The 17,934-nt window shown below is 33.0% G+C and overlaps 1 protein-coding gene across 1 annotated transcript; it reads left to right on the forward strand.

The window, feature by feature from the left end:
- Positions 1–2,344: 2,344 nt before the first annotated feature.
- Positions 2,345–17,187, forward strand: mrc1b (mannose receptor, C type 1b). The gene is made up of 31 exons (XM_046850780.1): positions 2,345–2,508; positions 2,794–3,180; positions 3,998–4,171; positions 4,251–4,403; positions 5,496–5,609; positions 5,710–5,847; positions 5,938–6,117; positions 6,590–6,747; positions 6,876–6,992; positions 7,080–7,195; positions 7,287–7,435; positions 7,562–7,761; positions 7,901–8,025; positions 8,492–8,564; positions 8,675–8,828; positions 10,236–10,271; positions 10,391–10,557; positions 10,709–10,764; positions 10,852–10,952; positions 11,258–11,400; positions 11,908–12,010; positions 12,566–12,714; positions 14,118–14,135; positions 14,250–14,355; positions 14,466–14,695; positions 14,786–14,951; positions 15,101–15,259; positions 15,377–15,493; positions 15,713–15,883; positions 16,632–16,670; positions 16,850–17,187. The coding sequence occupies exons 1-31, from the start codon at positions 2,433–2,435 to the stop codon at positions 17,059–17,061; spliced, it is 4,287 nt and encodes a 1,428-aa protein (XP_046706736.1). The 5' UTR covers positions 2,345–2,432; the 3' UTR covers positions 17,062–17,187.
- The last annotated feature ends 747 nt before the right edge of the window (positions 17,188–17,934 follow it).

The following is a 17,934-nucleotide window of genomic DNA, read 5'->3' on the forward strand; positions in this document are numbered from 1 at the left end:
ATTCTTTCAAGTACATTAAGAGTAGGCTCTATTTGACCTTCGTTGTTCAAACTGTTTTAAATCAGATATATTATGAACAGGGATTGATATGCACAAGTTTGAAATAACAAGAAAAATATGTTCTGCAAGAACTGCAATTTGGGAACAGTGTGGTTTTCAGAGTACAATTTTGATTGTTTGACATCATGGTGACATGGGCAGAGCTTTCTATCTAAAAAAAAAAAATTTGAAACCTTCTTTTGTAATTTCTTTAATGTGGAACTGAAAGCAGACTATGTTTCAAAAAACATAGTTCACACACAAATCTACAGTTCCTCAGAATAAATGAATCATAAATTGACTGGTCATCAGCATTCTGTTTTTGCTGATAGAAAAGTTGTATATAAAGGTCCTTAAAAAATGTGTGCTTTTCACAACAAATGATTAGACTTCTGTAAACTCTTGCAAAACAAATGTTATTGTTAAAATTATAACATCATCTTAATAGTTTTGGGTAAACAATATTAGACAGTGGATTTTTTTTTAAACTTCCTTTTACTGAATTTTGATATGACAGAAATACTTTTACTAGGACCACATGTAGCTTCCTTATTGCATAGCATCTCTGAATGGTATTTTTGTTTCATCAAGATCAACAGTAAATGACCTCAGTGTGACCACTGACTCCAGCAGCAATAGCAAAAGTCTATTCTACATTGGCTCCTAGTCAAATCCCTCTTTGATTAAAAAAAAAAAAAACACTACTGATTATATAAAGCAATGAATGGTTTGTGAACTTTTTTGTGCTTTATTATATTCCATGTCTTATTTCAGTCAAAAGATGCAGGTTAGTAGTGGGCACCTTAAATAGTAAAGACTATTTGTGGAAACCTTTTGTGAATACGTTTTTTAGACAAATTGTCAAAGATGGAGGATCACGGTTATAGAGTGTTTAGGTGAACTGCAATGTCCACATCCTCAAACAACTATAACTAAATATGCCCTTGTTCTTATTGATGTTGAATGCTCCAGTGTTTAGAAGAAATCAATCTGTTTAATTGTAATCGTAAATTCACTGCACTATTGGGATATAAAAGTGTAGCATTTATCAGTCCTTTTAATTTAGTGGATTTTTCTGTCATGCTGCTAATTCAGCACTTTTTACATTTTGCAAGTCTTGGAAAAGGGGAAGTACATGCCCATGTTTTTTTTCCACATTTCCTGTGAAAGAACTTTTGACACATTTTATCACTGTTTTCCTGTGAAAGAGCTTTGGTTTGCATTACTGACTGTACATATATATATATATATATATATATATATATATATATATATATATATATATATATATATATATATATATATATAAATAATATTTAAATCTAAATAATTTTTGGTGTGGCCAGCCTTGGTTTTCAATTCTTTCATTTGCACACTTTATACACTTGCATAAATTCAGGAATATTGTAGGATCACGGTCAGGTGTATGATTAACCAAATATAGCAAGCAGGTGCTAAAGATTATCAATTTTGTATTTTGGTTGAAATACAGTCAATAACTGAAACAGACCAGCTGTGTAGGGGGCTTAACCTTGGTGAGGAGCAGCCAAAATCTATTACTAAGTTTTTTATTTGGCTACAGCAAAAGACAAGTATTTTGCTGAAGTGTTGGAGAGCAATACAATAATGAGTGTCTGCAGGCAACAGTAAGGCATAGTGGAGGTTTCCTGCAAGTTTGGGGCTTCATTTCTACAAATTCAATTAAAGAGTATTAGTTTTGCCCCCACAGAGTCCTGATCTCAGCATCATCAAGTCTGTCAGGGATTACATGAAGAGACAGAAGGATTTGAGGCAGCCTGCATCCACAAATATCTGGTTAATTCTCCAAGGTGTTTGAAACAACCTACCTACCGAGTTCCATTAAAAACTGTACATAGAATTGCAAGTATACCTAGAAGAATTGATGTTTTGCAGGCAATGGTGTTAGGCAACACAACATATTGTTGAAAGCATTCTTACTTAAAGTGTTCACAAATGCCTAAAACTTTTGCACAACTGTGTTTTTGTGAGATATATATATATATATATATATATATATATATATATGTGTGTGTGTGTGTGTGTGTGTGTGTGTGTGTGTGTGTGTGTGTGTGTGTGTGTGTTTGCACTCATTCTATTTACCGATGTATTCCATGTATTCCAATTCTTGTAACTGATAAAAGGTAGAATTTGCAATTAAAACAACTATTTGTGCAATAACCAGGAATTCATTAAGTTTTGTCGTCTTCCCTGAAGCCAAATGGTTTTATGATGAAATCAGTCACGAGAAATACATGTGTCATAAGATGTGTGCTCTGCTAGAAAAACAGTCACTGGTGCCAAACTGACATTCTGCAACTTGGACAAAGGCAGGTTTGACAGAGGAATTAGCTTGTGTATGGTTGGAAAAGCTGATGAAAGCCAAGAGGATGAAAATAACTACTGTTATTGTACTGCTGCTTCAGATATCTCATTTTTTTGCTCATGCAGGTAAATTGCTTCTTACTTTAAATTATAATCACAATGTTAATTAAATTAAAATAAATAAAGCATTTATTTAAAGTCCTAAAAGCACATATCTATTATAAATTCATAGACGCAATGGTTATTAAATTGAATGAACAGTCTAACGTACTTCACTTTTAACTTGTATTAAATTACATGATGCAAAATTTATCAACTGTAGCAACACTGCAAAAAAAAAAAAAAAAAAAAGAATGTAAACAAAGGACAAAACATACAAAGATATATTGTGCTACTGTTTTTATTTCACAGATGGATTTTTTTTGATCTACAATGCACATAAGAATAGATGCCTGACAGACAACCTGCAATGGTTAGACATGTGTAACCCTTTTAGCCAAAAACAGCAGTTTCTCTGGACGTCTGAGGACCGAATTTTTAATGTTGCACAGAAAAAATGCCTTGGCATTGGGAGCAAAAAGGAGGGTAATAAACTGCAGTGGTACATCTGTAATGCTAAACATGACCTCCAAAAATGGCAATGCAGGAACAATTCTCAGTTCAGTGTGAAGAACGAGTCATTGTACTTGTCCCTTCAAGGAGAAACTTATTCTCTGACACTGTCCAAAAATCAGAATGACAAGAGCCAGTGGACAATCCATGGAACAACAGACAACATTTGCTCTCAACCATATCAAGGTATTACACTAAAACAAATAGATAAGTGGCTCTGTAAATATGCCTTACATTCTGTACTAAATTCTTCATTCTTTTTTTTCTGGATTAAATTTGCTATCAATTTGCAAACACACAAACTATAAAATTATTTTCACTTCATACGACTGCATAAAAAATAGGGCATGGTTTCAGAGCTCAATTCTCATGTGTTCACAGACACTGAAACTGATTTGATAGTTGACTAATAATGATTATTTATTTGAAGTATTTCTTGTTTTGTTTTTGCATGAAAGCTTTAAAGCTTTTTTTCAGTCAAGTAAACATTAAATCCTGCACAAATAGCATCGTTAATTAATCATGTTGAGTTTAGTCTTTGTGAAGGCTGATTTGACTGATTTGCTCCTTGGAATGTTGATTCTGGTAGAAACTACAGTATTAATGCTTTAAACTAAAATGATAATACTTTGTACTTTTCTGTAGCTGTTTTCTAAACTTTCTTAGTTATTTTCAACTAAAATGCACTTGTAAACAAGACTATTTCTAGTTCATGGTTTCATGTAAAGAATTTAACACTTTAATATCACTTTAATATGATGTTTTTGTGGGGAAAAGAACACACCTTTTATTGAATATATTTCACTAAAATAAAATGTTATATGTATTTCTACCATACAAAAGATTGTACACTACATTAAGTCTGTATACGCAGTAGTCCATAATTACAGACTTAGAGACTATATATACCTACTAAATTGTAAAATATTCTATTGTAAATCTACAATTTAAAAAGTACTATTGAGAGAAATTGCAACAGCTACTCTTTTCTGTGTATCCACAGAATTATATTCACTCAGAGGAAATGGTTTTGGTCGTCCATGCAATTTTCCATTCAGCTACAAAAATAAATGGTATGCAGCCTGCACGAGAGAGGACTCTCCACATCCGTGGTGTGCAATCGAAAGTATTTATGAAAATAATCAGCTCTGGGGTTATTGCCCAACACGTCAAATAGGTACAGTTATATTACTTCACACAGTTACACAATTACTATATATATATATATATATATATACAGATTAATCTGTTTTCAGATGAATTCTGGACCAAGAACCCTCTGACAGGCAGCTATTACCAGATAAACAAAGATTCTGCACTTACCTGGTATCAGGCCAGGCAAAGCTGTCAGCAGCAGGGGGGAGACCTGATGAGCTTCACTGAGGCCCATGAGCAAGCCCTCATTTCAGGTAGTTTCTGATCATGCACTCATTCCGGAGCAGCTAAATAGGATTAAAGTGTGGTTACTGGACAGGCAATTTTATGATAGATAATACCCCAGCTTACTGTTTGCTGTCTCAACAAAGCTTACAGAGCTTTAACGTACAAGTCAAGTCGAGAAGCTTTTATCGTCATTTTAACCTGATATAGTCGATGCAGTACACAGTAAAATGAGACACTGCTCCTCCACAACCCTGATTCTACATAAAACAGCATAAAACAACATAAAACTACATAACAAAAAAAGCATAGCGCTAAGAACTAAAGTAAGTTGTCCACGCCACATAAAGAGCATCATGTGCAACCTGTTGCAAAAAACAACACAAGACAGTGTAGGATAAATACACAAAACACAAAATAGCGCCGCCAGTAAACCTGCATATTTCAGTATATTCTGTGTATTATACAGTGCAGTGTGCAAGAGAAAACTGGATACAGGAGTGTCCTTGTAAATAAACACAAAATGTAAACATAAAGGTTTGTGCAAAACAATAGCAGCAGTCAAATGGATGTGCAAAAACAGCATGTAAACAGTGGTGAAATAATAAAATAATATAATATGGGTGGTACTGAAGACATGGATGTGTGAAATGAGTATGAGTGTGTGTTTGGGTTCAGATCTGGGGCAGTTCAGTGTGTGTGTGTGTGTGTGTGTGTGTGTGTGTGTGTGTGTGTGAGTTTTAGTTCAGTTCAATGCTTTAGTTTAATTCAATGCTTTAGGTCACTGTCTTTTATATAGTAAAATTGTAAATTGTAGCCATGTTGTTTCAGTATTCTTTTTACCTGGAATAATTTTCCAACATTCCTTGCTTAGTAACAACCCCACATTATTAAGTTCCCACTTCCATGTTTAACTGTGGGTGTGATGCAGTGTGGTAACATCTTCTCTCCATCTTACATACATTCTTCTGTCACATTTAATCTCATCAGTCCACTCACGTTTACTTCAGACTAGGTGTTTTTTCCAGTACAGAAACGGACACATCAAAATAATTGAAAAGTCAAAGTAATATATTTTAGCCATGGTTTTGCCATAAAAAAAAATGATTTTATTTAAATAGGTTTGATTCAGGGGAATGGCCCAGCATTGTGGACAGGTTTAAACAGTTTAGACACATCAAGTGGATGGCACTGGGTCAACGGAAAACCATTACGTTATTTGAACTGGCTCAGTGGTGAGTATTTCGCTGCAAAATACAAAATACCATGTTTGCCATAATACATTTAATCTGTGAATTCATTCATTAATTCTTCTTTTTTGCTCTGAAAAAAAAGGGCAGCCATCAACTCTACTGGGTCATAGCTGTGGGGCGATAAATCAGGAATCTGATTCCAAATGGTCCACTGATGTTTGTTCAGTGAAACATGGGTATATCTGCCAAAAAGACCTCTCCACTACAACTATTCCACCAGGTAATATTTGTCTTTAATATAAATTTATTTATTTCCTAAAACATAGTTTGTCTTTGCTTGGCCTGCTGTTTTACATGTCATTTTGTGCAGTGGTGCACACAGGATCTTGCCCCAGACCATGGATTCCTTACTTAGGTCACTGCTACTATCTTAATCGCAACAAAAAAACATGGTTGGAGGCAAGAGATGCCTGTCGGCGCGATGGTGGAGATCTTCTGAGCATTCTCAATGTAGAGGAGCAAAGCTTTGCCATTTCACAACTTGGATACTGTAAGTTCTTATGCAGATGCATCCCAGTATTACATAATTTTATGTCATTTATTCAGTGTGATCCACTACTAATTATGGAAGAAAAAAAAAAAACATTACAGACTTACAGAATTACAGACGCATTTAGTCATTAGAAAATTGTACATTATCCACTTGCATTTATCAATTCAATTTATATACTCTCCTGGGGGTAGAAATCAGCAAGCGCCAAATAAGAAAATATTCAGAAAACTGGAACACATTAAACAAATTGAACAAATTGTTCCTAAATCTGACATTTAAGCCTATAGGAGGCCGGAACCTATAGTTTCATTTGAGTTCTACACGCAGTGTCAGGCTTTCACAGGATATTTTGACACAGGTTACACTGTCCAAAGAGAACCATTTGTGTCAAATGAATAGCGTGTGATATTGTTGTGATCGTTTTGGTCATTTCATTCACTAAAATATTTTATTTCACCAAATGAAACAGTAAAAACGGATGAGTTGTGGATTGGCTTAAATGACCTCAAGACTGCGATGTTATTTGAGTGGAGCGACCACTCCAATGTCCTATTCGTCTCATGGGAGAAGAATGAACCAAGCCACAATGCTGACAACAAACAGGACTGTGTTTTGATAAGAGGAGAGGTACATCCACTTCAACAATATTATTTACAACATGCTATTCAACATATACTTTGTGCAGGGCTTAGTGCATGGTACAAATTAGTTTGTGTACTATAAGGAGATGTTTATTAAATGTATATTTTTTTTAGGAGGGCAAGTGGGCTGATGAAATCTGTAAAAACAAGTATGGATTCATCTGTAAGAAAGATGCTAATTCAAGGCCATCCACAAATGACACAGTTGTCACAAGTCCTGGCTGCAAGCCTGTAAGTGTTTGGTTTGCTTTTTAAGCTGCCATTTTTTGTATTTTTTTTTGGCAATTAATCTACTGCTAATAATCAATTTAATTTAAGGGTTGGACCAGGTATGGGTACTACTGCTACTTCATAGGAACAGAGACTAAAACCTTTGAGGAGGCCAAACAGACATGTGGGAAAACTGATTCTAATTTGGTTGACATCACAAACAAGTCAGAGCTTTTTTTTTGTCATAGAAAATACCTTTTTTTTTTTCCTCGAGCATCCTTTATTTATTTCTGTATGTATTTCGTATCTTTGCAGAGTTGAAAATGCTTTTCTGGTCAGCCTGGTAGGGATGCGACCAGAGAAGCACTTCTGGATTGGGCTATCTAACATCAAGAATCAGCACACTTTTGCGTGGACTAACAATCAAAAAGTTTTATACACACATTTTAATGCTGGAATGCCAGGTAAATGCATAAATATAAAATGTAATTGAAGATACTGTTAGATATTGCTCCAGTATACAGTTAATGCTGGTGAAATCAGTTGCTACAAAGCTAATCATGCATGCTATTACAATCTTCAAACTATAGGGCGGAAACAAGGCTGTGTCGGCTTTACCACAGGAACATTTGCTGGATTATGGGATGTGCTGAGTTGTGCTAATAAAGAAAAATATATCTGTAAACGAATGGCTGAAGATTTTGTCACTACCTTGGCCCCCACAACTATCGCTCCTCCCAATTGCAGCGATGAATGGGTTCCAGTTAGGGACAGAGACATCTGTATAACGGTATATAAAGGTTAAGCATTAGCCCATGTGCCAGTTGTGTGGGTATTTAGACAATTTTAAATCAGAAAAATAATACGTTTAATCATACTTAGATGTAACCAATTCCTGGCTAGTGAAACCTGTTGTTTTTTGCTTAAAGCTATTTAAAATGGAAGACAACCAAAAAAAGACCTGGTCTGAAGCACTCAGCTTCTGCCGGGAACTTGGGGGTGATCTGCTGAGTATCCACAGTGATTCTGATTTGTACCAGCTTCAAAATATCTTGTAAGAATGCAATTTTTTTACTTACTTTCTAACTCACTTTTCAATTTAGTCAAGATCATCTTATTATGATTAACACATTAGAGCAGTAAAAATGTTGGAAGCGGAGGGCCATGTGCCCAGATTTGTTAAGTGTATTCCAAACTTGAAAAACATTACCTTTTTCATTTCTTAGCAAGAGATATTTTGCTGGTGAGCCAAAGCCTTTCTAAAGATTGGCTCAGGTGTAGTGTAGAGAGATTTACGTATCAAAGATGCTTCCTTTACACTCTGTTGAAGAGTGTGCTTTTATATGGGCACAATGTGTGGTTCATTTTGAAAATTCTAAATAAGCTTTAAACTACCTGAAATTAAACCAAAATACAAACCAAAATGAAACAAAGTCACTTATTTTTCAACAATATGATAACCCTTTTGAGTTTGCTGTATTAAGAAGGTGCAATCATTAAATACATTTTGATATCTTTAGTACCCGTGGAGCATGGATTGGATACAGCATTCAGGATCCCTCTGTTGGCTATGTATGGAGCGATGGATCCTCTGTATGTATTGTTTGCTTTATAATCTGCAACTCATTTCTGAATATTCAAATCTTAGGGCATAGGCTTGTATGAGCTTCACATTTAACTTTAATTCTGTCTTTTTTTTTCAGACAACTTTTGAGAACTGGCAAGACGATGAACCCAACAATTACAACAATATGGAAAACTGTGCTGAAATTACTTTTTGGTGGTGGTCAAAAAGATCAGAATGGAATGATGTACACTGTGAAGACAGAAAAGACTGGTTTTGTCAGATTCAAAGAGGTAAAAAAATCTTTTACAATATTTTAAAATTATTTTAAAATCTATTTCTATCAATAATTTCAAGTCACAAACTATTATAAGAAACCTTGAGAGGAACCAGACTCAAAAGGGGAACCCATCCTCATTTGGGTGACATCAAGAGTGTGATTATAAATACAAACAATACAGAACACTGGAAAGTGAGAACTAACATGAGCACTGGAATGTAAGATTATGAGTAATGTCCTTTCTACAGTCTTATACAGTCATTTGTGATTATAGAACTAGGAGCTACTGAGCAACTCATAAAATAGCTCAACATTTGAGATCATCATAGATCCAAAACCAGCCTTTCCATCTTTACAGCTTCTCTTTCCTCTTTGTCATGGTTTCTTCCTTATACCATCTCAGGGAATTTTTCCTTACCACTGTAATCTCTGGTTTACTCATTAGGGATACATTTTGAGACTACGAATTAAAAAGGTATATTTGTAATCTAATAATTTCTGTAAAGCTGATTTAGGACAATATTTATTGTCAAATGTGCAATAAAAATTTATTTCAAATAGTATTTAATAAAAGTAGTAGTTTTAATATTATTAAATAAAAATAAATTCAATATTTAATTATTCAGTCCAGCAAGTAGAATTAATTCCAAAAATAGTTAAATGATTTGTTCTGAATAGAAGGGAAGATACAAAGTTTCTATAAATGTTGGTAACATTTTTTTATTAATTTGAAATAGTTTAGTTTTAGTTTTTGTCAACCACCTATATAAGAATATGCTGTATGGCTTCAGCTAAGGGAGTTGCTCAGTATATACGCTTGATCGCAGCATTTATTAATGTTAAGATACAAGGAAAGTTGAAAGAACCGGTTTGTTTTTTGTGACTTCTAAATCTTTCATGGCTATTGGTTTGCACCTCTGTTTAATTCTTGTCTCTTCTTCCAAGTAAAAGCAGTGTTCACCAAAAATAAAGTGTGTGCCAAAAAGTAGCTGAGCTACAATGCAGTAACAACCAGTTAGCTAAAACTACAAATATATTTTTGTCAGAAATACAAATAATCAAACAGCCACTGCAATTATTGGCGCTCTTCTATTTTGTGGTTGACTGACTGGTGATATATTCGAAATGCTATAAATGTCCATTACCACTGCAAAAATGTGGCAAAAGCACTCCGCTTCGTTTTTTCCTTTTCTTGTGCTAACGCTGTTGAAACAGCAACATTATAATTGTTGATATCTGTTAATCATTTTAACTTTCATAAAATCTTTGGATGTCTGCTAAATGCCGCAAAAAAAAGACACACTGCACAGTATATTTGATGTCACGTAAAATTTTTGGTAGTGTTTTAGATTTTGTTAACCATAATAAAATATGATTGTGAATTCAGTAGAGAAATATGTGCTCTGTTTTTATTCCTTAGGCGTTACACCGAAAGAAGTGGAAATCACAACTAAAAGTAAATCTACATAAATCTTTTTTCAAAAACTTACTTTTGTATATTTGTACATGTTTTATTTTTTTTAATCACCAGTGATAGTGAGGTTTCCTGTCTTCTTCTTCTCCCTGTGTTTATAGCCTATAATAAAACAGATGACGGCTGGATAATATTCAATGGTAATCAGTATTATATCAGTGAACACAGATATGTCTCCATGCAAGAAGCACGCTGGTTCTGTAAGCAAAGACATGGCGATCTTGTGGTCATCAATGATGAGGAAGAAAGAATATTTCTGTGGCATCAGGTAATTTTGCAAATAGAGAGCTGTGTGATATTATGGCCCTACACTGTACATATCTATAAACTGCTTTTGTTGTGCAACTTCTCTTTTGCATTGTTTTGGGTTTTTTTTTTTCATATCTTCTTTAAATATATTTATGATTTATTTATTTTAGGGAAAATATAGCAATTATTATATTGGCTTGAAAGTTGATCTGGATAAATCGTTCACGTAAGTTGAAAATCTACTGACATTACAGCACATGAAATATATAACCAAGACTAAAAATAAATTACTAACAATGTAATGCACTACAAGGTGGATGGACGGGTCTCCAGTTGTATTTGAGGCATGGGAAAAAAACCAGCCAGCTCTTTTGAACAATGAGGAGCGCTGTGTACAGACAACTTCTTCTCAAGGTCAGTCAGTCTTTTAAATAAAAGATAAACGTGTGTGTGTGCGTGTCTAAGTATGAGGACACCTAATCACCTCAGAATATAGCATTAAGCTCCAGTAAAATTCCAAGAAGAGGGTTTTCTAAAAGAAAGGTTGAATAAATCTCTAATGGGATGTTCAACAGGAACAAAATGTTGTGAATGTTCCAGTGTCTCCAAAAATTAGTTCATACATGTTATATCTGGTGTTATACTAGTGTAAATGATGTTGCTTGTGAAACAGTCTGGGAAATTCTACAACTAAAGTAATAGGTTAGTATCTTTTTTAGGGCTCTGGGAGACTGTAAATTGTGGTGAACAGCACAATTTTTTCTGTAAACGAAGTGGCTCTGTCGAAGTCAATTCCACTGCTGCTCCAACCGAAAGCCCCAGAGGGGGCTGTGCTCCTGACTGGGTGAAATTTCAGACAAAGGTATATGATACTTTACATTAAACACATTTTTATATGAATTATTGTTTTTATTGCATTGCACAGAAATAGATGATATCTGGACTACATATATTGAGAATTTGATCTCTTGTTTTCCCAAATAAGGGCTGTATTTAGAGCTCAGTTATGTACGAATGAAGAAGCTCTGGATCATGTGCTATTTCCAATAAAATTACTCTATTCTCAGTTAAACAGTCATGTAGTTAAATTAATCAGATTTCTTAGTGTTTTTTTGTATTTTGTACTGTTGAAGACTTGTTATTTTTGTTTATTATTGTGATTTTTAATAGGCCATACAAAAGACAGATAAAGTATGAAAGTATTTAATATAATAAAAGTATCTAATATATCTAATATTTTAAATATGTCTTTGTTACTGACACATGAATAAGTACTATATGAAAAAGATTTTATAAACAATAAAATCTGAATGTTTGAACATGAACTTCTTTAGGTACATGCATAACAATTTTGCTTCTTCACTTACAGTGTTACAAAATAGGCCATGAGCTAAAAACATGGACTGAAGCCAGGTCATTCTGTAGAAATCTTGGAGGGGATCTCACGTCGATAACAAGCAGCCTTCAGCAAGGTCAGGACTAATTTTTGTAATCATCCAAGCTGAATGACCATGTTTTGTTCTATGCTTAAATATTTATAGTTACATTGTGGAAAAAAACATTATATAAAGTAGAACCTACTTGAGTAATTATGGCAACAATGTCTTACTCTTCATTCCAGAATGAAAATATTAGTTACTTACTACTGCTTGGGATACAAATTTTATGTCACACCAATAGACTTATATGTGCTTATAGATTAGATACATTTTCTAATAAATACAGTGTATTTAATAATTGACTGTAACAGTCCTGGCGGGTGGAAGGGACAATGAGCACATGTAGATTTTCATTTATTATTCACTCAATTCCTTCACATCCTTCCTCATACAATTATATATTTCTTTGGATTAAAATAGACTCTGTGGGTTAACATATTTTTGTTATTTGCTGTTGACTATCCCATAGCAGTAATAGACAAACAGAATAGTTATATAAAGTATTATACAGTGCATTGTACGTAACTGATTAATGTCACAATGAGAATGCATGCGACCTATTTTCATGCCTCTTTTTTGGGTTTATAGCCTTTTTAATTTTAACGACTGGTGAGAAAACTGAAGATTTATGGATTGGCTTCAGTAACTTGGCAAACAAAGGATTTAGATGGACAGATGGGAGCACTGTTGGATATACAGCCTGGGCTAAAGGTCAACCATCAAGAGAAGAATATTTAGTAAGAGGACAAATTCTTACAATTAAAATATTCCTGAAAATTAAATAAATAAATAAATAAATATGAAGCATGAAGTGTTCTATGTCTTTCACTGTTTTTTGAAACTACTAGTACATACATATATATATATATATATATATATATATATATATATATATATATATATATATATATATATATATATAATATATATGTACTAGTAGTTTCAAAAAACAGTGAAAGAAAAAGAACACTTCATGCTAATGACTTTTGCAAAACAAAAGTTCATATGGTGCACGTATGACAAATATGAATGTGGCGTGTTCTGAATCCCACTGCCCACAGTTAGGATCTGAAAGTAGAATGAGACTAGATGTAATATTTAGCGTTCATTTGTGCAATTGGTGGCGATAAACCAGTGGGATCCAACTAGAAGGAGTTCATGCAAATAATATTAAAAGCATAATAAAGGATATTTGGCTGGAGCATTGTTACATTTAACCATGGTCTTGAAAAAAGCTATTCCTAATAATTGATTTCAGTTAACCATTTGCATATTTAATGATTTAGTGTTTATCATTTACTCTATACAAATTAGTATTCACATCCTAAAAAACACTATTAATGATGAAATGTGTATATAGGTATTAGAACAACATATGGTTCTATCCAGACAACATTTTTTTCAGCAAACTGCATACTGCATCTATTACAACAGCGATGCTTCAGGGAAGAACAGTCTGGGTGTTAACCTGGCCTACCTTTAGTCCAGACTTTTACAAACTGAAGACATTTGACACATTGTAAAATGAAAAATATGACATAAAGGCCCAGGACTTTACAGCAGCTAGAATATTGTATTATTTAAAAATTTGATAACATTATTTTAGCAAAACTACAGCAACTGGTCTCTCCACAGACATTATATATACTGACTGTTGTTAACCTGTTAGCCTTCACCACAGCCTTTGGGACTCACAGCTGAAACTACTGAATGGCCTAACTAACTTCAAATGTTAACAGTTCCTGATAAAAGTGGGCTACATACTCAATTCATAGGAAGTTATAAATGATGAAGTACTGTGAAAATACATTTCCTGAATTTAAATCTTTTTTTCTTTATATATAAATACACTTTTTTAAAACATGACATTTTTAAGACAAGACATTTAAACTAATATTTTTTTGTCCTTAAAAGGAAAAAAAAAAAAATTCAGTTTGAATATTAGATATAGTTTTCTATATTGTATTCAAAATTAAATATAGGTTTATGAGATTTGCAAAACATTGCATTCTGTTTTTCTTTACATTATAATTAGTGTCCTAACGTTAATGGAATTAAGGTTGAAATTTCCTTATTAGGCATATATGCTTTGCAACGTTTATTGAAATATAGCTAACAACAATCCATTTTTTTATTACAGTGGCGAATGGGAGAAGAGGTATTTGTGTATTTATACATTTATTAATTTGTTTACCTACTTACTTATTTACCTACCAACTTATATAAAGCATGATATTTATTTTCCTCGCTACTTTTTATTTCTTTTTTTTAGGAAAACACTTGTATTGCAATGGGAAATACGCAAAAAATGGAAATGGGCAAGTGGATAACAAAAGACTGTAATAAAACCAGTGGATTTATTTGCAGTCGAGCTCTTGGTAAATCTATAAAACCATTCTGAGATTATTTCAAACATACATTGTATATATTTTTTTCTATGTACATTTTGTTAATTAAGCGCAAATAATATATTTTTGTTCCTATTCAGATCACTTTATTGAACCAAGCCCGACAAAGATACCCACAACATTTATGAAGCTTGGAAATGATTCTTACATGATTTTGCAAAAGAACTTGACCTGGAATGAAGCCAAGCACCAGTGTGAGTTAGAGGGTGCACATCTGGCAAGCATTCGGGACTATCTTGCTCAGGCATACATTGAGCTGCAGACCTCAAAACTTGGACAGCCCTTATGGATTGGCCTTAACAGCCAGGAGGTATAGCACAAAAAAATCAAATAAGAACGAGAAGGATGAAGTACTTGAAAATAAAAGGAAATAAAAATGTCTATATATTGTTGTGTGCAGACAGATGGATACTTTTTGTGGATGGATAACTGGCAGCTAAATATGGAGAGGTGGGCCCACAATGAACCAAAAAGCAACCAACCATGTGTTTATGTGGATGTGGATGGCCAATGGAAAACTGCTTACTGCAATGAAACATCCTACAGCATTTGTAAGAAATCACCAGGTAAGCAATACTCAACAAGAAAAAAAAATAGTATAAATTATATTTATATTAATGTAAATAAAACTAATATTTTTTTAACTCAAAAAAAGTAGGTGATGCAACCTTGATGAATGCACAGGAATAATTGCATTCTCTATTTTTTTCCACAGACATTGCTCCGGCTCCACCAGTGCAGTACCCTGGTGTGTGCCCCGAAATAAATGAAATTGCACCAAAGATGGCATGGGTGCCTTTTAGAGGCCACTGCTATGCATTTGTGATTATGAGCACATCATGGAGTAAAGCCTCTCAAATTTGTATAACAAGAGGTAAAGAAAGTTGCATAATATTTTTTTTAGTTTATTTATGTTACCTTTTCACATCTTGAAATTTTTTTATATATGATGAGAAATACATTTTGTCAACACAATTTTTTTTTCTATTAGGTGCCACTCTTGTCAGCATTGAAGATACAAAAGAGGCCAATTTTATAGAGAATTACATCACTTTTCTTGGAAATGGTTATGAAAAGTTCTCAATAGGCCTTTTTAAGACATATGCAGGTAATGGAAGAAACGTACATTCTTGCAATATATCATATTTATACATTTAATGTAGGAACGATTTTTTTGGTGTGAAAATATATAGCTTTCGAAACCTGAGGATTTTGATTTACAATTATTTTTATTTCTGATTCTTCATGATGTTTTAATTTGCATTCTGCTGACTGGATTCACAATTTAATTCACATCCTCTGTTGGGTTTGCATTTTAACCTTACAGACCACTGGCTGTGGTTGGACAAAAGTGTTGTGGATTACACTAATTGGGGAGAACCATCAGAGTATGAGTCATACGAACATGACTGTGCATTTATCTCCACCCAAACTAAACAATGGGAAAAACAACACTGCTTATATACTCATTCACCATTCATCTGCAAGACACCAAAGGGTAATTTACATCAGAGCAGTGTGCTGCATGTAAAAATGTTGTGTCATAAACATCGCTTTTACTTCAAATTATTTTCATTTACATTTTGTTAAGCAACGCTTTCAGCATATTTGTGATCTAAGGACATGGTACATAAGTAATTGTGATACTATGACTGTAACTATGAGTGGAACAGGTAGGCTCATTATGTGTTGCTCATTTTACTGCTGACTACAAATAGCAATGTCATATGTTGTGGTCATGAACTTCCGCTTCAAGTCTATCATTCTGACAAAGAACCATGTTTATAAAAATAAGCCTTGTCAGTTAACAATTTAACAATAATATTATTAGCAAGAAATATGAGACAACTATAATATATAGAAGATATTTATATAATTTCACTTCCTTAACTTCTATATATATTTAAATATATATACATGTATATGTTGTCAGCAATATATATTTATATAAATATCTTCTATATATTATAGTTGTCTCATATTTCTTGCTGATGATATTATTTTGATTAACAAACCTAAGCTATTACAACCGACAAAGCATTCATCCCCATTTCTGGAAAAGAAGCTGGAAAGTAAAAACAAAACTAAGGCAAAGTTTGTTCATTAATGCTAGTTATAATGCTATTGTTCAGTAATGTTGGATCTGTATTCATAATTGCTTCTGTTATATAGATGATCTTCATAGCATTGACAATGTATTGTACTTCATGTTTAAACCAATTTTTCCTTTTTTATTTTTAATGCAGTTGCAAAGCCAACCACCCCTTTAGAGATTCACCCAACAGGTGCTAAACCAATCTAATTTAATTCCTGTCATAAATATTATTTTTTTTATCATGGAAACAAATAATTCACTGCACAGGAGTATTGATTTATGAAATGTACGACATTCATTCCTATTATTTCACAAAGTTATAATGCTGCATCGTGCAACTCATTGTTCCATTTTCTCATTTTCTTATAGATAAGCCTGTAACACATAGGAACCTTGCTGGTGTGTTTGTGATTGTGGTGATTGCAGTGCTGTTCATACTGGCTGGATTGGCTTACATGTACCACAGAAGAACCAACATTTGCCTTGCTGCACCTTCATACGAGAACCCAATGTATTACAACACAGAAGCCCCATTGCATGATAACAAAACATTAGTTGATAACATGGAAAATAATGAATAACGTCCATGAATGTACATTTATTTCTTATGTTAATCGTTTTATTCTTTACATTAAACATGTAAACTACTTTGAATGTTGACTAAATGTTTACCCATTGGGATGTTAAGTAAATGGTTTTGAATCATATCAGAACTTTGGTGCGCAAATTTTTATAATAAACAGGAAACTGGCCTTTTTTTATTACTAACTAGAATTGCTTGGATGATCAAATACTTGTTTGCCTTAAGTTAAATAAAATAATAATATTATTATTATTACTATTATTATTATTATTTATGAATTCACTATTTAATTAATTTCAAGCAGATTTTATCTGTAATAAATGCAATCAGGCTATTCGATTATTTACAAAGGAAATAAAAATACATAGCTAAAATTATGCTCATTGTTAATTAATAACTTTAAAAATGACCATATAAATTCTAAAAACATGCATATTATTTATATTAATAATATTTATTAATAATATAAACAATATGTATAAATAATATGCATCTAACTATAAATGTTATATAAAAATGAAAATTCATAATGATCATTTCAGTACTTTTCATTAATAGTTTAAAGCAATACACAGAAATGTAGTTATATAAGTTCTGAAGCAGTTTGCATTTACATTTCACACCTAGGTACGGTGGCCTAGAAGTGCAAAACATTAACAAATCGGAAAACAAAATAACAAAACCAAAATAACAAATGCAAAAACAAATTAACAAATTCAAAAACAAATTAATAAATCCAAAAGCACATTAACAAATCCGAAAACACAACGACAAGTCAGACAAACCGGAAAAGGTAGGTATAGTTTGTGAATAGAAACTTACCGATCATTGGACGAGACTCCTGTCATTCACTGGTATATCTTGAATGACT

This window comes from Silurus meridionalis, chromosome 6 (assembly GCF_014805685.1).
Source record: "Silurus meridionalis isolate SWU-2019-XX chromosome 6, ASM1480568v1, whole genome shotgun sequence".
Classification (NCBI taxonomy): domain Eukaryota; kingdom Metazoa; phylum Chordata; class Actinopteri; order Siluriformes; family Siluridae; genus Silurus; species Silurus meridionalis.